Source organism: Piliocolobus tephrosceles, chromosome 7 (genome assembly GCF_002776525.5).
Source record: "Piliocolobus tephrosceles isolate RC106 chromosome 7, ASM277652v3, whole genome shotgun sequence".
Taxonomy (NCBI): Eukaryota; Metazoa; Chordata; class Mammalia; order Primates; family Cercopithecidae; genus Piliocolobus; species Piliocolobus tephrosceles.
In genome coordinates, this window is record NC_045440.1 from 90,897,858 (window position 1) to 90,922,699 (window position 24,842).

The 24,842-nt window shown below is 34.6% G+C and overlaps 1 protein-coding gene across 2 annotated transcripts; it reads right to left on the minus strand.

Annotated features, from left to right (window-relative positions):
• Positions 1 to 24,842, minus strand: CALB1 (calbindin 1). Of its 2 annotated transcripts, XM_023222895.2 has the most exons (11): positions 24,580 to 24,842; positions 23,982 to 24,058; positions 20,318 to 20,392; positions 10,857 to 10,940; positions 10,702 to 10,758; positions 7,600 to 7,677; positions 5,122 to 5,177; positions 4,997 to 5,036; positions 4,817 to 4,870; positions 2,027 to 2,098; positions 776 to 1,695 (listed from the first exon to the last, which is right to left on the minus strand). In XM_023222895.2, exons 1-11 carry the CDS (start codon positions 24,656 to 24,658, stop codon positions 1,582 to 1,584), a joined length of 786 nt encoding a protein of 261 aa, XP_023078663.1. In that variant the 5' UTR covers positions 24,659 to 24,842; the 3' UTR covers positions 776 to 1,581. The 2 variants fall into 2 exon arrangements, with proteins under 2 accessions (XP_031791737.1, XP_023078663.1); XM_031935877.1 differs by lacking the exon at positions 20,318 to 20,392 and having other exon boundaries at positions 1 to 1,695.

Sequence of the window (24,842 nt, forward strand, 5' to 3'; positions counted from 1 at the left end):
TTAAGGTTATTTTCTTCTTTCTTTATTCTTAGTAGTTAAACTCAGTCTAATGGCAGTGCTTCCATTTACACGCTAAAGGCAAAGCCAATCTCCCACTCAACATCATTTGATGAATTTTAGTTTTTGGCAGATCTCGTTTCTGTTTGTTCTTGAGGGAAACATTATAGTTCACATTTTTTTTTTGTTATTTTTATGAATTCAGAAAATAAGTGTTGTATTTATAGAACGGGGACATTCAAGCTGACCCAGAACGATCATTAACTCCTAGGCAGTAACTGTAAATTTCACATGGACACATCTCTCATAGCTCCCTGTTTCACAATCAAAGAAATCTAAAATCACCAACTGCTACATGTCAACTATAACCAGTATAGGATATTCTAGCTACAAATATGTGAAACTGTGACTTAGATGTGTGTTAAAGAATGTTTTAGAATCTTCTTGCTAGATAAGATAAATGATTATGTTAGCATTTCTTTTCAGATGTTATTTTTTAAACTCATTTGAAACTATTTGCAGATAGAAATAGAACTATTTTGAATGCTGATCTCAATATGAAATATAGAATCCACAGAATACACAAAAGTATTGATGATATAACATTCAATAATCAGGATGCTATGAATTTTACATTAAAATTTAATTATGTAGTAAAAAATAGAGTTGTTATAGCTAGAAAAAAATATTTTCAGAGGCAGCAGATACCCTTGGTGGAAATGAACAGTTCTACATAGAAAGAAAATCCAGGAAGTATGCAAACTAGACACCAGGGTACGCAGTGTATTAGATTTAATCAGAGATTACACAGAATATGACATGAAACAGCAGTTGACTAGAATAATTATTATCTGCAACACGTGAAAACAGTTTAGAAAATGGATTTAGGTCATATTCTCTGACAGTAGGCTTGTTGGAAATACAGGCATAGAATCAGACAGATTTATGTGTCATCTGGTGCTCCCTTCCCTTGTCACCATATCAACTTGAACTGATAGTTTTGTATGGATCCAAGCAGTGGACATGCTGTTGATTGGTAAACTAAATCTGTAATGAGACTGTTAACTTCATAAAGCCACAATTAACTATTTATTTATATTTTGGTGAGTATTTTAGATGCAAAAGCACATTCCTCCTAATAGTTGGAAATAAGAAATATTTTGTGGGACAGTTCTATGATTGTCTAAAATAAGAATGTTTGGCTTGTCATACATAATTCCATTATTCAGTGACAAATGTGCATTTGCACATCAGAGACTAGAATTTTAGACATTAATCCTAGTGGAATTTTTAGGGAAATCTTGTTCAACTATATTTATGAAAGCAAGAATATTTTATTTTTTAAAATTGGGTGTACTGACTGGCCTAAACATAGACTTTCTTCTTTTCAATCATATGGTTACAAAAACTGTATATTACAAACAGTATAGAAACAAGCTGAAAAGAATGAGCCACACATCCTGGATAATTATCTATATGCAGTTAAATTTACAGATATAAAAGAAAATACAGCCTACTCCCTTATAGTGCACAGTTATTTTTTAGATACAGTGTATCACTAGCAAGTGGTTGCGACCACCAACTCTAGTTATCCCCAGCACAGAGAATAAGAGCAAGATCTGTTCGGTACAGCTTCCCTCCATCCGACAAAGCCATTATGTTCTTCTTGTATGTTGTAATATTATTAATATCCAGCTCCTGTATAAACATAAATGGCATTGTAATCCAGTTAAATATGGAAGTTAATTAACCACTGTCAAGTGATAAAATTCGAGATGAAACTACTTGTTACATCAATCCATTAACAAAAGAGCTGAATTAAATTCTTATACAAATGTGAATAATCACAAGGTTGTTTTTAAAATCTATTTATCACAATTATCCTGATTTAGGCCAGAACCAAACTGAGTTAAGAATTGAATTCTATTTCTGCTTCTATATTAATTTTTAAAGTAGATGATGTGCGGTTGGTTTTGGATGGATCCATAGAGTCTGCTTAAAGAAGTAAGTGCCATGGTAAGTAAGTTACCTGTTTATTCTTCTCGCACAGATCCTTCAGTAAAGCATCCAGTTCATTTTCATCTATGTATCCATTGCCGTCCTGGGAGAGGAGAAATAAAATATTATACAACCAACTCCATCGACAGTAGTGGGAAATGAAGTAAAATGGAAATAATAGGAATCCTTAGAAAGTTTCCCAACTGCATATTTGCAGATAATCTGTTATGTCAGACCACCCAAGTTTTTAGCTGCTCCAAAGTTGTAAAATATGCAAGGTATTAGTTACCTCTCATTTAACACCTTACATTTGTAAAAGATCTTGAACTTTTCAAAGTACTTACACATGTAATTCACTTAATGTTAACAATATCATATCTTCTTCTAGGACAAGTGAGGAAACTGAGGGCTGGGGAAGGTATGTTTCACACCAGGTGGTGGCAGAGTTCTACTAGAGCCCACAGTCCAGGAGTAAACAAATTAGAAGCAAAGGATGTGACCTAGTGACATCACAAATAACCTTTATCTTGCTGGATATTTTCACCTAGCTTAATCTTCATTCAATCCTGCAAAGTGGTGTTATTATTCTCTCTTGTGTACAAATGAAAAAATTGAGGCTCACATGAGTTTGGTATCTTGTTCAAAGTCTCAAAGCAGGTAAATCATAGTGTGGGATTCGAATCAGGGGTTTATGTAGTTTGGGCATACCATAATACCTTTCCTATGAAAAGAATGAGTTGGTTGTATAATTTTCATAATCATTTTTTCCAAATTCTTCTCAAGAATCAAATTATAGATAAGAACACAATTTTAAGGCATCCAAATCGGAAAGAAAGAAGTTAAATCATCCCTGTTTGCAGATATTATTTTTATAGAGAGAAAACCCTAAAGACCTCACAAAAACTGTTGGAATTAATAAACAAATTCCATAAAGTTGTAGGATGCAAAATTAACAATGAAAAATTAGTTATGATGTTAAACCATCTGAAATGGAAATTAGAAAACCCCATTTACGATAGCACCAAAAGAATAAAATACTTAGGAATAAAGTTAACTGAGATGAAAAACTTATACACTAAAAATCACAAAATACTGATCAAAGAAGTTAACAGACACACAAACAAATGGAAAGACAGCCTGTGTTTATGGATTGGAAGGCTTAATATTGTTAAAATGTCTATACTACTCAAACACATCTACAGATTCAGTGCAATCATTTCCAAAATCCCAATGGCAATTTTTATAGAAATAAAAAACCCTGGCCAGGCATGGTGGCTCATGCCTGTAATCCCAGCACTTTGGGTGGCCGAGGCGGGTGGATCACGAGGTCAGGAGATTGAGACCATCCTGGCCCACACAGTGAAACCCCGTCTCTACTAAAAATACAAAAATTAGCCGGGCGTGGTGGCGGGCGCCTGTGGTCCCAGCTACTCGGGAGGCTGAGGCAGGAGAATGGCGTGAACCCAGGAGGTGGAGCTTGCAGTGAGCCAAGATTGCACCACTGCACTCCAGCCTGGGTGAGAGCAAGACTCCATCTCAAAAAAAGAAAAAAAAGAAATAAAAAACCCTAAAATTCATGTGAAACCAGAAAAGATCCCAAATAGCCAAAAACCATCTTGAGAAAGAAGAACAAACCTGGAGACATCATACTTCTTGATTTCAAAATATGTTTCAAAGCTACAGTGATTAAAACAGTATAGCACTGAAACAAAAATAGAAACGTGGGCTAATGAGCTCTCAGTTTCACATGTTATGGTCAACTGATCTTTGATAAGGGTGCCAAAAACACAAAATGGGACAAGGATAGCTTTTTTCAACAAACGGTGTTAGGTAAACTATATAGCCCCATGTGAAAGAATGAAATTGGACCCTTAGCTTACACTATATAAAAAATACATTTAAGATAGATTAAAAACTTAAATATAAGATCTGAAACTGTAAAACTCCTAGAAGCAAACAAACATAAGGAAAACCTTTATGACATTGTTCTTAGCAATGATATTGTGGATATGAAACCATAAGCAAAGACAACACAAGCAAAAATAGACAAGCGAGACTACATCAAACTAAAAAGCTGCACAGCAAAGGAAACAATCAACAGAGAGCAAAAGCAGCTTACAGAATACAGAAATATTTGTAAACCACATCCCAAAAAGGGTTAATTTCCAAAATTTATAAAGAACGCCTATAACTCAATAGCAAAAAATGAATAATCCAATTTAAAAAATGGGTTAATGACTTGAGTAGACACTTACCCAAAGAAGATATATAAATGGCCAACAGGTAAATGAAAAAATGCTTAACATCACTAATCAAGAGAAATAAAAATTAAACTAACAATAAGATATCTCCTCACACCTGTTAGAATGGCCATTATCAAAAATATAAAAGACAAGTGTTAGTGAGAATGAAGAAAAATTGGAACTCTTGTGTACATTGGTGGGAATGCAAAAATGGTGCATCCAGTATGAAAAACAGTGTGGAGAGGCCTCAAAAAATTAGAAATAGAACTGCGTATGATCATTCTCAGCACAAGACAAATATTGCATGATGCCACTTGTATGAGGTATCTAAAATATTCACACTCATAAAATAGAATGTTACTGCCAGGGCTGGGGGACGGAGAAATGTGGAGTTACTAATCAATGGGCATAAAGTCTTAATTATATAAGATCAATAAATTCTAAAGATCTGCTGTCAAGATTGTCTCTATAGTTTACGGTACTGTATTTTATACTTAAAAATGTGTTAAGAGGATAGATCTTATATTAAGAGGTTTTACTGCAATAAAAAAGAAAGGAAAAAAGTAACAAACTTTTACCTGATCATACAGCTCAAAAGCCTTATTGAACTCTTTCCCACACATTTTGATTCCCTAAAGACAGAGAAGAGAGTAGATGTTAAAATGTTATTACTATGTTTCAATATGTTTCCCTTGACAAGTCTCCCACAGTGTAGCTTTTCAAGGAAAAATTATTTAAGGTAGTAAAAAGTTAAGTACCTGGAATTTAAGAAGAAAATTCTCCTGCACTGGTAGTAACCTTTTGAGAGAAAAACATTATATTAATATATTACATTTTTTGAAAAGGATCTACTTATAACATTTTTCATGGTTCCTAAACTTACCTGGCCATCTCAGTTAATTCCAGCTTCCCGTCATTATTTGAATCAAATAGTTTCAGCTGAAAGAGAGAATGCCATTATTCTAGCTATTTGAGGAATAATTTATTGCATGAAGGAGATGAACTTCAAAATAAAGCTGTTTGAGTTATCAACTACTTGTATATATACAGTAAAATTTTAAAAACTAGCGTTTTTAAAACTTTAAATGCAAATTTCTAATTCTGTAATGTGTCAATTGCTAGCGTTTATCAGAATAATATAGAATAGTCAAAAAGAGAAATAGTGGTTTTAGCTATGTTTCTAGAATACTGTCACTTTTTTATTGCAAATACATTTATATGTGTATCAAGATGTGGGAGGGATGGTGTCTGACAGTTTTTGCACTTCTGGAGTGTCTCCAATAAGAAAATAAATATTTATTTCACCCTTTTAGATAATAGAATAGCACAAACAGAAGCAGAAAACAGATAACAAATAAATCCTTAGAGAATATAATTTTTGAATAATTTTGAATTGTTTTATTTTCTGTTGGACATTAGAAACTAAATAAAGCTCTCCAACTCTCCATTGCACTTATGTATACATCATTCACAAAGACACATCCAGATGTAAACACTCATACCCGTATTTGGGAAGCTTTCATCTTTTTAGACAGTAGCAACTATTGCTATAATATGTTATACCAAAGTAGTATATATGAATTACATTAAATATATAAAATGTATATATTAAATGATCATTAAATATGTGAAAAATTAGCAATATTTTTGTTTTTAAAGAACAGAATGTGTCCAGTGCTATAATGGATACAGATTTAGTGACATCTTTTTAAGGAGGAAAGGAAGGGCATTCTATGGTTTGAGATGTTCTAAGAATCTGTTGTAGGAGGCAGATTTTTTCAGGGTCCCATGCTGACAAAACATTTTATAATCCATTGACCATAAATTCTGATATTGTCACACTATCAAGATACTGGACAGCTCAATCACTTAGTTTTGTGCCCATGGGGAAATATTTCCCAACATATATATTTAAATTTTAATTAGCTCTTGATTAATTTGCTTCCTGGATTTGAACTGGTTTATGACATTTAATCAGATACGTCAGGCCAATCTAACAGAGGAAAACTCCCATCTGAGTGGGTTTTGAAAGGCTGCTTCAATATTGTACCTGGAAAGGAGCCTTTCTTTAAATAGGCATCCCTTAAGATTGGAACAAAATAGAAAATTGATAAATGTAGGTTATTGTCCATTACCAAAAAGTTATTCAGAGCTTAGACCTGCTGATTGTGACACATAGCAAGAAACTCTCCTCCATTTGTTTGCTAATGCTATTGTAAGTGGAGATGTAATGAGGAATTAAAGATGACCATGAAAACCTTTTTGGTTGTTTTGAAACTAAAGCTTAGCTCCACTTTATAATAAATAACACTAGTTGGTGAATAAGGCAATAGTAAAGTTCTAGTAGTTCCCCACTCCAACCCAGATAAAAGTAAGCTGAGATGCTGAAAGCAAACCTCGGTTACCTCAAGTATAATCAAACACTTTATTAGATTGTTTCTCAGAGTAATTAAAAAGTCTAACTCCTTCTTCAATCTAATATAACAGTAGCTTTTACAGTATAGAGCTACGTTTATGGTTTATTGATTTAAACCCATGGAGTAAGAATTCACAGTACTGAAAGCATGTATAAATATATGTATCTCCTGGTAATCCAAATTCTGTGATGAGTCAAAATGAGCAAACTTCGTCCAATAGAAACTAACTTCATAGACATTGGTTTATTTTATCTGGAACCTTATTTATTTGCTTTTTTTTTTTTTTCTTTCTGAAACAGTAGGTGCCTATGTGTAAAGCAGTTTTCTTGGCTCTATTATCAACATTCTATAATTGATCTTAGTTATCACTGTTTAGCATAGCATCAGCCTCAGGGCATATTTAGATTTCCTCATTCAAAGCACCAATACAAAACCCCAAAACAACAAAAATCAAAAGAAAGAAGGAGACCCATTTTAAGTTGCTTAATTAATAAAGTAGCTAGACAGTCCTTTAAACTCTTAACAAAGTGTGATTTCCCAAACTATGATAAAAATGGATTTAGGACCTCTATAATAAGTGAGTTTTTGGTGATATAATTTATAAATATAGTGTACCTTATATATGTGTAAGTTATATAATTTAGTGATATAATTACACTGGCTTTGGAAGAAAAACAAGTCATCTTTTGATAGATAAAAATTACATAGCTCTACAATGAAGAAAATGCTCATGTGTTGAGTCTTAAAGCCAATGCCTACAGAACTCAAAATGACAAGATGTAAGCATCCCTAAGTATTTCACTTTTCAAATGAAATGACACCTATGTGCATATGATGCCCACACCACCATTTATTTATTTCATCCTGTGTAGCCTTGGGAGTTAGCAAGAACATCATACTACTTCATGAGCTCTTGGGTACAATCTTTTCAGGATCAGTCTTACCATTAGGTCCGTATACTCGGCTAATTTTGTGTCATCAACAGTCTTGTTTGCTTTTTCTAGCAGGTCCTTTAGAAAGTTCTGTTAAAACAAAGAACATTTCGATTAATTTCATTAATAATATATCATCTACTTTCATTTCAGAATGCCTTGGAACAGGACATACCAGGAATGCCAAGAAAGTCTCTTTCTGAGGGTATAAACAGGTGAGTAGAGGGACTTATAATAGAAGAAAGACTAAACCAGGTGGTCCTCCTGGCATTCCAGCAACGAATCTACCTTTGACAGGAATACTACCTGCTTTTTACTGAGACTTGATTGGTCATTGTCTGTGCATTACCATGATTTTATGATTTCAGTTTATCTGAATAAAACCTTTTAAAACCAGCCAGCCCAATGGATGTATTTCTCCTTGCTGATATCTTCACAAGTACTCATGGGATTGTTCTGCAAGAAACACAAGGGCCTTTATACCTTTGGAATATGTGTGAAAAAATATCAGTAAACCTGATAGAGATCTATTTCTAATTTCAAATCCATTTTCTGCCCCCCGGGCTGTATTTACACATCAGTTTATAGCCAGCATGATGCTTGTTTCTCCAGAGGGCCAGTTGGATAGTTTTTGGCTTGATGCAGTCCAAAGCGCTTTGGTTAAAATGCTTCCACTGACTATTTAAATTAACAAAATTGGCCACAGATGATGTCATTGAATCTCTGAAAGATATATGAATCATATTAAAATAGAGATTAATGTGGGAAGATGAAAAGAAGATGATTATTATCTTGACAGCTGGAGCTTAGGAGTGAATTTATTTTTTTTTAACAGAAACGTAAATCAAATAAAAGCTTTACAAGATTTGCCATATAAATGACAGTGTAAGCACTTAAGCATATAATAGTCATTCATTTTGTTTAGTGCTATTCATTCGTAACTCCTTTATTTTCTCAGAAAATGAATTAACGCAATTAGGAAAAACTAGGCGGACACTGTGCCCAGATATTATTGAAGGATTAGATTTCTTTGATTCAGCAATGACTTATCTCCTTCCTAAATGTTCCAGTTCTGGGCTGATTTGATGTCACCTTTTTAAAGGAAAGACACTCTTTTCTTAGTTTGACAAATTTTTTTACAGCAAATATTCCACTTCAAATCCAAAGTGAAGCATGGAAAATTCAAAGTTATCTGTTGGGGTTGAATTTCATTTTTGAGCCTTATGGGGCTTTTGTCAGAGATTAATTGGGTTAAAAAGCCTCATCAGAGACTAAAATGGTGGTCACAAAAATAGCCTGGGAGAAACCTTGGGACGCAGAGATTCAAAGTCGTGTCTGAGAGCAAGTGATGTTTTACTCCATTATGGATCTTAAAATTAGCTTTCTTGAAAGATCCATTAAAAAAGAATGCCAACTTATCTTCAAAATTCCCCAGGGAAGAGGACTTCTATTTAGAATCTCTTTCAGAGAATAAAATTTAGAACAAAGAAGGAGACTTTTAGAATATTTAGAGGTCAGTATTGGAAATGAGCTAAAGTTTTCATTATGAACTAAAAAGGATATTTAAAAGAATATTTTTGGTCTAATAAAATAAAAACACAGTAGCTTAACTGTCACCTTGTGGGTTGTTGAACTGCGAGTTTGTAAAATACATTGTTTTTAGTGACTTCACATTAAAAACATTTACATTTTCAAGAGGATACAACTGAATATGTTTTAGCCATTTTGCCATGGCCCAAATGTCCTAGTTTCATCTTTAAAATTGTATGCTACTCAAACCATGTTGAACTATGACTAGAACTGTTTGATATTCATATTTCCCCACATAGTGAAAAAGCAGCTCTTAATAAATGAAGTCTGAAAGCATGTAGTGCTGTGGGGGGTGGGAGGGAATCATTCTTAGCATTATCAGATATTCTAGGTCCAAATCTAGGTTCTGTTCCTAGGCAGCTGTGTAATCTTGAAAAATCATCAAATCTCTCTGCATTCCAATCTCACTGTTTTTATATTAGGAGTGATAATACCTGCCTTGCATATTTTTCTGTGAGGATTAAATTTTAAAATACATTCCAAGCACCTTGTATGCTGCCTGGCACATAGCAAATATTAACTCACTTATATTTTAGTCACTCTTTGTTCTAAAAATAGAAAAAGTAGGGTCTTTCAGATGTAGATGTTTTGGAGTCAGTTTGAGAAAATGAGAAGAATACTTCCATATTCCTGAAAGGTTAGTAAATTGAGTTCATGAATAATACAATTTATTATATGTTGCATGTCACAAAAGCTTTCGTGTGCAGAATCTTACTGGAGTTTCACAATAAGCATGAGAGGAAGGATTTATTACCCTCATTTTAAAGATTAAAGAAAATTGGAAAGATGTAGCAATTAATGAGGTAAGACTTGATTTCAGATCTCTGTCTTTTCCTTTATATCCTCCTCTGTGATATCTGAAGTGATAAATTCATTTTCTAAGTTGCAGTTTTTCAAAAGTTTAATTATAGAAGAATTTTTATTTTTTACCATCATTGTTGTTGAGAGACAGTAGGTTGTATAGAATGTCTACAGGCCTTGGAGGCAGACAAGCCTGGATTTGCACATCAAGGCTCTGTCTGATTTCTGTGTGGCCTTCAGTATATCACTTAACTTCTCTCAACTCTTCCTCACTGGGGTAATACAATCTCATACAACTTATGCAAAGATTAAATAAGACATTATGTGTAAAGTAGTTAGCATACAGTAGCTATTCAGTAACTTTTTCTTCTTTCTTTTGTAAGGAAATTTATTTATATGTGTTTATTTTGAGAATTAAAACTACAAATTTCAATAAAATGAATGGATTTTTCGGCTTATCTATAATTCTGTCTGTCTGTCTGTCTTATATTTGTGTATGCCACGGAAAATGTTAATTTCTTGCATTACTTTACAGAATTTCAAGAAGCAATTGAAGTTGCTTTTTTGATCTGGTACTTCATTAACAATGTCGAAGAGTAGGTGAAAATGTGACACTGTTCAACATTAGTTTCTTTTGTGGGAGGTTTTTTAAAAAGCTAGGAAACTCTTAGTTCATAATTGCATTTGAAGGGAAAAACTTAGCACAAGTTTTTATTTGCTTACCTTAAGCTCCTCAGTTTCTATGAAGCCACTGTGGTCAGTATCATATTTTCTCCATGTCTGCAAGTAATTTGGGGTGAGGAAAACAAACACATTGTTAATAAAAGGAACAATTTCCTACTTTAAGCAGCTTTCTTAAAGGGGCGGCTCTCTTATACCTTCATGAATTCTTCACAGGACTTCAGCTGCTGGCATCGGAAAAGCAGCAGGAAATTCTCTTCTGTGGGTAATATGTGAGCCAACTGGAAAAGATGTAAAAAGAGAGAAACGTGTTGTAAGTTGCTCAAAAACAAGTCTCTGCCATTACCTGCTGCTTAGTTTCTCTTCAACCTGTTCCCTCACAGGCTAGAAAAGTAGGAGAGGAAGAACATTAGAGTCGGCTTTCCCTTTCTGGTACTTTCCTATGGAGTGCTGTCCATTCTCCAATGCTCCTGTGCCCTTGTGTGCTTGATTCTTGGGCCAGTGAGGTGGCTGCAGCAAACCTGTACTCAGGTAGAACTAGCGCGGCCACTTCTTGTCTGCTGGACATTCAGGCAGATTCATCCTGTTGGCTTGAACCCTTCATGTGTTCTATGCCACAGATTAGGGCTCTCTCCTCTCAGGGTACACAGAAAGGCACATATGGGGGCCATAAATTTCATGTGAAGTGCAAGAAACCATGAGAAACATAAATGTTGGGGAGGGGAGTGAAGGGGTAAAATGCATTCCCAAGCCCGAGGAGAAAGCCTACTATGAGATACGAGAGAAGATAAACCAAAAACAATTTTAAGGCAATGGAAAAGAAATTCACCAGGAATGGTGGGGCATTAAACAGGAATAGGAAAAGCCAGTTCTCAAATTGTTGCTTTCTACTGAAAGGACATCCATTGCTTGAATCCAGGGCTGGGGTTTATTTTCTGATCTCCACGGCATGCCTCTATGACATTTTCCCTTAGATCTCATTTCATAACTTCAATCCTCCTCTCTTTGTTTTTGGAAGAAAAAAGGATTCCATATCCCATTTTATGACTAATCTATTGCGTGCGGAGAAGGAAGGAGCTGGATTGATGGCCCCACTGCAGATGTGAGATCTATTTCTGGCACAGTAGGTAATTAGCTGTGGTCCCCAGCAACCCCGAGCCATTTCTGGACTTCAGTACCCTCATCACTAAAACAAGGACTTGAAATAGAAGCCAGTGTTTCTTGAATATATTGGGTTCAAAACGCCTTCTGTTGGAAGCACTGCATTTTCACCGTTAAAGAAAGAATCTATACACACTATATTTCACCTGATTTTAAAGATTTGATGAATTCCCTAGATCACAGGCCTGGACCCTCATCCATGGATTTTAGGCCAAGAGCCTGTAGTCTAGATCAGCCTTAAAGTCAAAGTCTACCAAGTTATAGAAAAGACTATAATAACTTTTTTAAAAAATTCATCATTTTAGGTTCATTTAAAAATTAAAAATTTAATATAAAATGCACTATTCTACTTTATATGCAAGGAATCTCATTTTTCTTGTGGCTGTGTATGCCCTTTAGCTTATCTTATTTTTAGATTTTTGAAATAATATTTCAAATTAAAACCACTTGGTTTATAGGCATTACACGTGTGGGTGAGACTAAGGGAAAGGGTCAAACCTCATATCAACATGTTTAATATGACCTAGTCATAAAACATTTTCTTATTTATTTATTTATTTATTTAGTATTTATTTATTTTGAGATGGAATCTCACTCTGTTGCCCAGGCTGGAGTGCAGGGGTGCAATCTCGGCTCACTGCGAGTTGTGCCTCCCAGGTTCACGCCATTCTCCCACCTCAGCCTCCTGAGTAGCTGGGACTACAGGCACCCACCACCATGCCCGGCTAATTTTTTGTATTTTTAGTAGAGACGGGGTTTCACCATTCACAGGATGGTCTTGAACTCCTGACCTCGTGATCTACCTGCCTCAGCCTCCCAAAGTGCTGGGATTACAGGCATGAGCCACCATGCCCAGCCTTCTTATTTATTTTTAAAGGAAGGTCACTAGTGTGGATAGATGATAATATATCTAAAAAGTAAAAATCGGGGTTTATAATCTGCCAATACTTTTAAAAAAATGTAATTAGCTTTTGGTACACAAACACATTTGCATCATTGCAGTGTGTGTGTGTTATCCAGGTCCCTTATTAAGTGCAGGACATACTTCTGTGGCCTTTGCATTCTTTCAATTCCTTTGAATACTTGAATCAGAAAATTCTGTATCTCAGAAATAATGTAATTTAATTCTATTCAAAGACCAGACTTTTCGATTGAGGACGCTAAGGCCCAAAGAAGTTGAATGACTTGACTTGATGATTGGCAGACTGAAAATCACTTTAATTTGGTGATTATTAATAGATTAAGTCAACAACATGCTTATTGAAGACAGTAATAGAATGGTTTGGTTGCTTCTTTGCTCTTGGACTGCAAATAATGAATTTGTTGGTGATTTTTACACTTGACAATAAGACAGTTTGAATATAATAGGCTGTTTCTACTAATTGAAATCTAGAACGCCATTTTCCTTATAAAAATCCCTTCTTTTCCTCATCTGTAAGTGGGCTTCTAGTGGAAAGTAGATATAAATGATTTTCATTATTAAAGTATCCAGATATCTGGTAAGTTAGACCTAGAATGTAGGTCTCCCCCCAGAGCTAATGGGGAAGAGGAGAAGGGAGGGAGAATGGCAGTGGGTGTGCTTGGCATGGAGAGGGACTCTGGAGGAGGGAAAAGCACCCACGCTCCTCCAGTCTTTTGTTGAGCCTGGCCTCTTCTATAATAATACTTCCCTGGAGGGATTCTGAGGAACGTCTTCTTGAGGATTTTAAAGAAGATAGGAAGAGAAGATAAAGTAATCCAAGAAAGAAGAGGGAACAAAGATGGAAGACAATAAAACACATCAAAGAGGAAGAAAATACGTCAGAGGCAGACATTTTAAGGGAAAGATTGAACAATGGAAATGGATGTTATGTATACATTTTGGAGGGTTCTGCATGATATAGAAGGTCTAGCCACATTTTATTATGGTTTTTCATGAATATAAGTGTTCATTTAGGAAAAAGGAGATAGCTAACACCAACTCGTCCTTTATTTATTGGTATGCAACTTGTTAGATACTTCTTATAGTTTTTGCGTGACCTTCCTCTAGAACATTACTTTCAAGAGGGCAGGGAATAATACTTTTCTGCATCCCCTGAATGTCCAGCATGGTATCTAGTGTGTTATATGCCTGAAATAAATGCTTGTGGATTGGTTGGTAATTTTACTTTATTAAAAACACCTACTTAAAAGGATTTAGAATATTTTTTGCTTATCTTCATCGTAATTCTCTATTTTATTTGGATTTTTATAATTAATGTGTGTTGCTTTGAACAAAAATGAATAATTTTTCTTTAAATATTTTACATCTCCAAATCCACTGAATACATAAAAACAGAAAAAACAAACGAATGAGCTAGTAAGCAATCACTAAATGTAAAATTAGGGAAATTGCCATCTTTGTTTCAACATAAAAGTTCATGTAACTCACATAAAGTTCAGAGGTCTCCTAAATGTAAGATACAGAGATAGTAAAAATGCTCTTCATGTCTACTACAAATGTGTATTTCTTGCCCATACTGCTTTGGTCTTATTCTTAAATTATTAAAAAATACAGATTGTGTCTATGCACAACATATTCAATCTGTTTTAATTTCACTGAATTGTTGTTACACTCAACATAATACTATCCTATTTTATAAATGTTAGAAAGGAGTCTTAAGCATATAAAAGATTATTATGTATATATAGGATGTGGCTATAGTGAATGTAAAGAAATCTTTCTTAAGACACGTTTCATAATGTGGTAGTCATGTGTTGCCTCTCAGTTTTTCTGTCAATGTGTATGAATCAATATTCAAGTTTCAGAGCTGGGCACAGTAATTCTCCAGTTGTAGCCTTTATGACCATGTCTACAAGGTGCCAAAGGTCTTTCATATCGGAGGTGTTAAGCAGAGTTGCTTTATTCTCAGATATGCTAAGTCACTGTTGTTTATAGAAGTACCCAATACTACTTATTCCAGTATTATTGGTGATTCCGTAATCTTTGGGCTGCCTGCCTGCTCTTTTATGAACTCCCAAAACTTTTTTTATGAGTTGGAGAAGAGAGTGAAGAATATCAAGGGGTTGAGTGGAAGGCGGGGAGCTATGGAAATAAGTAGAATCCCTCAGAGCTTCATTTCTGAGAACTGGTTGCTTGTCATCAAGAGTAGGAAAAAAACCCCAACAACTTTCTACTTGCTTGTCTCCCCTACTAGTATACATGCTCCTTGATGATGGGGTCTGTGTCTTATTTACTGTTTCTTTGGCCAGCAACTGCACAAATTGTAGTAAATATTTTATTGAAGCAATACAGAAAGGCAATTAACTATTTGTCTAGCGTCAGGATAGGCTGTAAATAAATGGAGGTAAAGTTCCTTAGGAGATAATTGCAATAACTTATTACTGAGCTGTGAATAGGGGTTGGGGCAGACATTGTGATACGCTACCCAGAACTCCCTTCAAGTGCTGGGCGTGTTGCTGCAGCCTCACCTGTGAGGCCCCATTGAAGGAATACCTGGGTTGAAGAGAGCTGTGTCCCCAAGGAGGTGGCATCCTATGACTGATCAACATGGGGATATAAAGGCCCAACCGTCTCACTCAAAACTAGAGACATTCCTGAAGGGTCATCCCAGCTTCAGAACTCACTGTAGGGTCAGCTGATGTCCCTGTTGAGACTGTGACACAGCCCAGCTTCTCCCTCTGCCCAGATCTATTCTCTTCACTTCTGTCCCAGGGATATTGATCCCAAGAGCACTTCCTAATAAACCTGCTCATTGCTACTCTTCCACTCAGATCTGCTTCCCAGGGAACTCTACCCATAACACGGGTCTTTATCTCTCTCTTTTATTTCTAGCATAATACAGAGCCTTTGCCTGATGTTTTGGAGTAAGTTGAAATCTGTTGCTGTGGATCATTTGGCTACTAAATACTAGCCACTGTGCTGGTGACCATAGTCACCACTAGTGAGAACCGTAAAGGGAGGCAGATACTTTCAAAGAAGTTTTCGCCTGACAATTTTAAAGCAGGAGATAAAAACAACAATAAAACTAAGTACTAGTTGTGAGGAGAGTGTACATGAAAGGCAACTTCATTAGTGATATAAATTATATCACAGTGCATATGAGGCAGAATTCCTAACTTTTAAAGACAATCATGGTATGTTAACATTCTTGAACATGTATTAGACAAGCATTCAATTCTTTTTTCACTTGAGAACCAGAAAAATGTTTTCCCTAGCCAGTGAGAAGCGAGTCCAGGAAATTTGGAAGATAAATAACTTTATCAAAAATGTAAAGCTATTTCAATTTAATAATTTGAATTTGACAAATGATATAATAAGTGGGGGGAAAGGCTTGGCATTCAGAAGATGGGGTTGATTTTGTAGTAAGTTATTTTTATATGTAACAATAACTGCAAATACGTTTGTTGAGTTTTTACAGTGTGCCAGGGTCGATCTATTTGTTCAACATGTATTATTTGATACTGATGATCATAACAACCTTATGAAGTTAATACATTGTCATTCCTGTTCACTGCCAAGGAAACAGAGGTTCAAAGAGGGTAAATGGCCTGCTCTCACATAGATTATAGTTGGAGCCAGATTTGAAGGCAGAGTCTGACTTTCTTGGCTTTGAGACTCTGTCCCTTACCTTCATCACCTTCCATTAAAATCCTCAATCAAAAAAGTATTCCTAATAAATTATTTAGAAAAATATATGCAGAGGGAATTCTAAAATCAGATTTCATTGTCAGTCATTTCCCAAAATTCTGTGGTGGAAAAGTAGTCTTCCATGAAAAAGTATATTCACTATGGCTAAACTCACAGGCTCAAATCCCACTACAGATGAAAAGAGGGAAAGGCTGGAGAACAGCTTGCTTCCCTGGGAGGGTTGTTATAGTTTTAGGAATAAAATAGCTTTTAGGTGCACTTTTCAGTGGATGCACTGACCTGGACGAATAGAAACAGTAAGAATGGAGAGGATGGTAGGTTCTCACACATTGCCAAAAGGATGAGGTGAAAAACTTATAGATTTGACATCCACTCAAGAGAAATACCTATATTTCATGTGAACACCAGAGAAGAAAGCTCTATTATCTGCTAAATCATTCAGTCTTCCTTTTTTAAAATTATTTTAATCAGCCTTCTTTGCAGTAGAGTTATTATTCTGAATAAATTTGGAACTTTTTTTGACCGTCACATTTTTTGTTAAATTATCTCAGAATTTCGATGCTCCTGTCTTGAGTTTCTGTTAACAATCTCTTTATTTCTAAACTGTATTTGTGTGAATTTTTAAATCTATTTTAAGGCCAGAAATTAGAAAGTTAAGAAAGAAACATATGTTTCTAGGTAGCAAATGCATGTTGTTAGAAAGTGTCAGTTAACTTTATCAGGTCAGAACTTTGAAAGTTAACCATTACATTTTCTAATCTTTTGAATGACATCTTTCAGAGACAAGCCAATTTGGTCTATTCCATCAGGGAAGCAGACCACGGCATGAGTATCATTTGGTTTACTTTGATTAGATTTTGATGAGTTTGTGAGTATAACTATTAAGTGAGCATAACATATAAGTAAATCCATCTTCCTTTCCCTTTGAACACCAAAGTTAATATGTGCTTGATGTCAGTAGGTAGATTATTATAAATTATAGAAAACATAGGATTTTGCATTCCTTTATAGCTGGCTAGAATTTTTATGTTCTATATTATTTATAGGATTTCTAAGCAAGTGATGTATGTCAAATAGGAAAAAGAAAGGATGAACCTCATTTAATACAGCTTTCTGGTTACACTAGAGAGCAAAATATAAGTTCAGGCATTTCCTACTCTCCCTCTCGCCATTTCCTACATGTAACCTGTAACTTTTAATTTCTATTTCCCAACTATTTTCAGAATTTCTCTTTTCTTCACTCTTAACCATCACAGAGTGAACCAACATGCATATGAACTATTGAAGCAATCTCCTATTTTTCCTCCCATTCTCCAATTCTCTTCTCTCAACCAAATGCCCTCTTCCAGATCCCTTACTCCTATGTCTTGGCTGATAACTGAGGTTAATGAAAAGAGTTCCAAAATCAGAATGAGATCTAAGTCTGTGTATAGACTTTGTCACTCCCTGCAAGTGGGACCTTGGATACATGATTCGACCTTTTCGGGCTTCAGTTTCTTCATCCTTAAAATGAGGAATGTTGGCTAGTTCTTCCCAAGAGTCCCATCTAGCAAAAAGTTCCATGTCCTGGAACACTAAAATCTTCCAATCAGTTTATATGTATCTCATTTGTCTCCCTTTAAATTATTTCTTCTTCAGCTGATCAAAAGTTCTGCTGAAATCATGTTTCGAGGGCTTTGCCCAAATAAATTCTCTGCAGAACACTTTCTGCATCCCTATTCAACCTGGCTAAACTTAGAAACTTGCCATAAGTAATCAACCAACTGAAGCTTGAAAACCTTTCCTTTTAATGCAGAAAATGTACAGATTATTTATTATTTAAAAAAAGGCAGAATAGTTTGGGGGAACATGTCTGGGTTCTGACTGTTCTACCATTTATTTCTTTCTTTTTCTGTGACCTTAGGCAAATTCTATTGAAGCTTCACATTCCACAACTATAAAATAGATCTTCATTTTATATTTAAATTTACTTAATTTTCTTGTTACAAGGATCAAATGAGATAACACATTTGAAAACACTTTGTCAATTTTATTTTATACAAATGTGAATTCTTTTATTTTTATTGCTATAAAAGCTTCCCACTTCTTTATTTCAGACTTCATTGCCTTCTCCATCCTCTTCTGTTATGTATATTTCTATATCTTTCCTTACACAGAAAGCCTTTTATTTCCTTAACAGTTTCTTATCTAAAACTTCTGAGGAAATTTCCTTCATTAAACCTCTAGGACAATGCATCTGCTAAACGGCCTCTAACCTCTCGTTCAAAATAAAGCTTAAATAATAAGTCACAATGATTAGATTGTATCACATAAAGTAAAACCTGGATTCAAAACATGCTCATCCATTTTATCCTTTTAAAAATGTAAAATCCATGTGAATCAGACCAATGCTTTTTACTGCACAATCTAGTATCACTGAAGAAATGAAATTGAATAAATAGCTGAGTCCATTGGAGTCCTTCAAGGTGAAGTATGTTAAATGTAAGGTGACAGGCTTTCCTTTACTAGGATTATAAAGTATGTCAAACTCTAAAAGAGGCAATTTGTAATTTCACTGATGTCATATTTCCAAACTAGTTTTGAATAATTAGATTACCTCATCTCATTTATGTTTAATTTAAAAGTTATTTTCTTATCCTTGATGGTTTCATATCTTGATTAGTTGGCCTATATGTCAATCTGTAAGTCCCATTACTATTATCTATTTATATAGTAATGAGTTACACACAGGTAAAGGGGAAAGTATGTACTCCAGGGAAAAATTTTAATTATAAAGATAATAATAGTGTGTCCTCTCTTAACTTTATTTGTATCAGCTGTTTAAAAATAAGTGTATTTCATATTGGCATCACAAGTGTCCTATAAGATCAATTATTTGAAAACCTGGTTATTTCTCTGAATCAAAGGTAAATTATTATTAAATGTTGTTGAGAGCCAGAATACTTCACAATCTAATACACTGAGAAACACTATATAAATAACATAATTATGTTATGATTTGGCATACTTTAAATTATGACCTTTTTAATTTTTCAGGACAAAGGCTTCCACCCAATTTCTCTAATAGGCTGCTGAGATAAAGAAAGAGGCTAAGACACCACAGGCTGGAAACGTAGACATAAGGGAAGCAACAGCTCTTTCACAAATCTGAGAATGCAGAAGAATTGATGCATAATTGGTTTTGCTTCCTTGATTCACAGACAAAAATAAGTTGCCCTTAATAGGAAAAGTCAGTGTGAAAGGATAAAATTTGACACCCACAGTTTTAACTTTCAGAGACTCACACGAAATCTGTACCTATAACAGATCATAAAATATTCACTCACTCTAGTTAAATTCTTCTGCTTTTACTAAGGCCAGTTGTCAAACAGGATGCAGCTTTTTGCCATGAAAAATAAGGACTGTAAATATTTCACAGGGACTACAAACATTTTATTTTAAATTTTAAAAGTCAAGTCTACACTGTTAAGTGATAAGAAATACTGATGGACCATATGCTTAGATACTGCATTGAAGTGAGGCTTGGTAATGGAATGTGATTGATACTCATCTAGAAGTCAGGGACTTGTTCCTCTAACTGCACCTGTGCCAGCAGACAGCTGTATGACCAGAGACAAACCATTTTATTTCTCCAGGGTCTCAATTTTGTAATATATGAAATTCAGGCCCTGGGTTAGGAATACTCTTAGATGTTTTTCATTTGTGAACAATTTTTAACTTTGTACTTCTGAACAGAAGATAATGTATTACTTAGGTAAAATAAACCTCTCTGAATGGGTCTTGCTATATCGTACTTGACTTGAATACAATTTCAAAATTGAAACTCATTTATTAAAATTAAATCAGAAAAATGCATAAATTCCTTACCTCTACAATTCCTATTTTCCCATCATCTCTTTGCCCATACTGATCCACAAAAGTCTTCATTTCAGGTGATAACTCCTAAAATTATATAAAAGCAGGTAAGAGGTTTGTAAAAAAATACCCAGTTATGCTTGTGACTGTGTTAATAACTTACTGCAAAGAAAAACCAAAATTAGAACCATATAGAAATATGCATAATGATTAATTATTCTCATAAAAATTAAAGGCATAACTGATACACAGTATTTATTAGGTCCAAATGAAAGAGTTATAATCATGATGATTATTTCTCAATATGATTTATCTTGTTATTAATTTTGAGAATATGCTATCCTTTGAAAGTGTAGTCAGAAACATTCCATTCATAACTTTTAGTGAATTTTAACATAATCATCACTGTCAATATACTTTAAACATTGCTTGCTTCACTAAAGATTACCTTATATTGATACACTATTTTGTCTTACAACATTTTTCTCATCTAACATAATGTTTTATCTATGGAAAGTAATATATGTTTTCAGTTTGAATAAGCAAAAATTATGAATGTTAAAGAGTAACTACTTTCTAAGCAAAGATTGTTTTAAGCATAAAAGAGGCATTCGTCAATTAAATAAATTTTAAAATTAAATATATTCGAGATCTATGAACTATAAACTAGTGATCTAACCATAGAACTGGTATTCAGGAGGTTTAATTTTTACCCTTGGGTCTCCAACATAGCCCATTTAAAATAGCCCTGTTGCATTAGCTGAAGCCTATTTAAAATAGGTCAACCCTTACTAATGTTCTATTCTACGTCCTTGGGAAAGCAAATTAAGGTCTCAGTTTTCATCATAGCTAACAAGATGGTGGTATTATCTACCACACAAGTTTTCTCTGGGGATAGATAGGTTAATATAATTTAAGGGTTATATTGAGACTAAATATCATTTTTACTAGTATTTACAAAATCTGTTTGGAACCAATGTAGACATCTTTAGTAGAACTAAGATAATAAATAATAACAAAGCAATATAATTATATTTTAGTCTTTATAAAACTTACTATGGATAAATTACAATTTGTATTTATTTCATTTTGTTATAGAAACAATTGTAAGAAAATGAAAGTGTCCAACCATAGCAATAGTGGGAATATCAGGTCCTACAGTTTTTTTTTTTTGTTTTGTTTTTACATATACCTTAACATAAACAAAAACCAAAGCATCTGTCCTTAAATTTTAAAATGGTGTAATATCACTACTTTAACTAGCAGACTTGACATTTACTTTGTGAAGTTTCTGACAAGTATGTCAAAATCTATTTTTTAAATAGTGCAAAAGATATACTCATCATCACCACCAATTAAAAATGTATAAAAATGAGTGCAAATACAAAGACCAAACACATGTTTAGTATAAAAGGATAGTTTTTGAAAATATATTGCACTGTTATATTTCATTAATGTTATATTCACCTAGTGCAAATTTTGAAATTTCATGTTATTAACATGAAAAGCCAAACAATGTTTCCATTAATGCAATGAAATTTGTTATCCTATGGCTAGAAATGCAAAAAGCCTGGTTTATAAGGGCAATTTTTGTGTTCTAAAGAAAGAGAAGAAATATATACAAGTAAGTTTAATGCAATGAAGTTGGTAGTATAGTGAAACATGTATCTATTATATGAAACTCTGAATCCAGATCTTGATTTAGATTTTAACTACCCAAATCAAGAAAAATACTCAATTCAGAAAAATCCAGATTGTATTTACATTCCAGAAAAATGGTCATATAATCCTATAACTATGCTTGTTTAGTATCATTATGTTATAGTCTAATAATTGGAGCTTTAACTATTCCAAAACAGAGAAAAATAACTAAATTCTAAATCTCCAACATGAAGATATTGCTTACAAAAAGGTACAAATATTAAAATCAGAGGAAGATATATTTTAAATTTCGTGAATATTTAAATTTCCAAACTGAAAATAGATTTCAATATTAAAATTACTTCTGGACAAATTAAAATATAATCATTTAGCTGCCAGAAGCATCTTCCAAGATTTTAATTCTAAATTTTATGGAAAATAAGACTTTTCCAACCAGATTTTAAAATATGTATTTTTAAACTAGGAAGATAATTGCTTTTATTAGATTAGCCGAAGATACATAGAGCTATAATGACAGTATTGCATAAATTTATTTACATGGCAATATATAAGATCTGGGGAGGGTGAAGAGTATATAAAACATTTTTATGCTATTTTATTCCATTCTATTATACTTTTAGATTATATAATATTAAATCTGGGTAAAACAATCCCTAGAGCACAATCTGGTTTAAAATCAATTTAGTCAATGATTTTTGTAACTGATAGTTCTGTAATGCATTATAACACATTTAGAACCCTCTGGGATTCTTTTGAATATGCTATACAGAGATGTATATTACAAAATTTTCAATTTAGATAGGGCAAAAAGAGTTCTATTATTAAATTTTATATATATCACTCAATATTAGAGGTGGTGATCTGCTATATAATACATACATCATTGGTAGTGTAAAATCTCTTTCTAAACATAGTCAAGAAGGCCAAAGACCATTAACGTGTAACTCATCCCAATTCAACACCGCCTTCTGAAAGACAGTGTTACATAAACCTCAATAGAGTAGTACAATTTTTAACCCATTTTCCTCTGGACAACCATCTCATCTATGTTTAAAAGCTGATTATATTTTATATTTGTGCTGACAACATACTTTCTTAACAGGTTAATTTATGCCCAAAGGGAGTCATTTATAATTAATAAGAATTGTCATTTTTTAAATTAACTAATGGCTTAAATAACAAACATAGCCATTTTCAAAACACCATCAATTGCTGCCCATCAGAGTATCACTTTGCTTTTTTTTTTTTACAATACATGAAATTCTTAAAATTGTTTTACTTTTTACTTCTCTACCTTTTAGGTTTATTGCTTTCAACAGAAATGAAGACCTTTTCTTGCTAAATTCTTGCTCACTGTTATGTTGCAAGTTGGGCAACTTTCCCTTAATGAGGACAAGATGTTTTCTCATCTCCCCAACGACATCAACATCACAACAATAATAATTGGTGATAGAGTAAGAGATCCATAATCTGCAGATCTGTTTCTTGACCACCAAGGGGCAGAAATGCATTTCCACCCCCTTATTTCTCACACAATAAAACAGAAGTTAAAAATTACCTAATCAAACTCAGTGGTAGAAGTGGTGATCCGCTAAAGAATCTCATGCACCCAGTTTCCTTTTAAGACCTATTAAAGCAAGGACTAGTATAGAATATATATATATATATTTAAAACTGCGATTTCAGATAGCAAGGTTTTTCCCTTTAGAAAATCTCTCTCTCTCTCTGTCTCCCCTTCTCCCTTTTCCCCTCCCTTCTCTGTCCCGCCCTTCCCCCTCTACCTCTCTCTCTCTCTCTTTCTCCCCTCTCTCTGTGTCTCTCTTTCTCAGGCTGTCTCTTTCCCCTTTCTCTGTATGCGAATTGGAAAAGTGTTCTTTCTTGCCTTTCGCAGTCAATAAACGTTTACATTACCCAGAGAGCGCTTTACCCTGCTGGCTTTTTGTGAAAACACAACAATGTTTTAATTTGGGGGTTGAAAGTCTTTTTTTTTTCTTTTTCGCAAACTTGAACCTACCAATCCAGCCTTCTTTCGCGCCAGCTGGAGCTCCTGGATCAAGTTCTGCAGCTCCTTTCCTTCCAGGTAACCACTTCCTGCAAAGACAAAGAGGCACTCTGGTGTCAGATATCTCATTCCGAGTGTCTTCCCCGTTCACTTTCCAAGACAGTTATCTTTCTGGCGACCCGAGAGGCTCTCTCTTGCCTGGACATTGATTAACCAGCAAAGCGTACAGACGCGGCAGCGCTCCCCTCCTGGGGTATCAAACTTTAGATCCACTGAGGAGGACAAAGGAGGATGGTTGGGGTGCTGAGCGCAGCCACAGAAACTTTGGGGGAGCAGTGTCCCCCAATCCCTGCTCTCTCTCTCCTTCTACCATTACCGTTCCTGGAAAGACAAAAGTTTAAGGTTTTGGGATTACAGTGGAAACAATATAAACTTTCAGGTTGACGGTTTGGCGGCCAGTCGGGAGATAAGAAGATAAGATTAGGCAGAAGGGGGAAGAAGTAAAGAATAGAAAGGAGGGATAATGGGATCAGGAGGCTCAGAAAAGGGCAAAGAATGGGAAGGGGCATGGAAACGGGTCTTGAAACAGTTAAAAAGAGAAGATAATCACCGTCAGCGTCGAAATGAAGCCAGATCTCGAAAAACTGTGAGGCTGTGATGAGGGACGATTGCAGGTGGAATTCTGCCATTGTACAGCGGGGTGTGTGTCTGGGTGTGTGAAATGCGTGTGTGTCTGTGTCCGCGCGAGAAGGGGGTAAGCAAAAGCTCAGCGTGTGCGCGAGTCAGTGCTGCGGAGGGAGACCTGGGCGCGGGCGCTGCCGGGCGCTGTCCTCGGTGCTGCTCAGCTCAGCGTTCCTCCAGACTTCTCTCCCT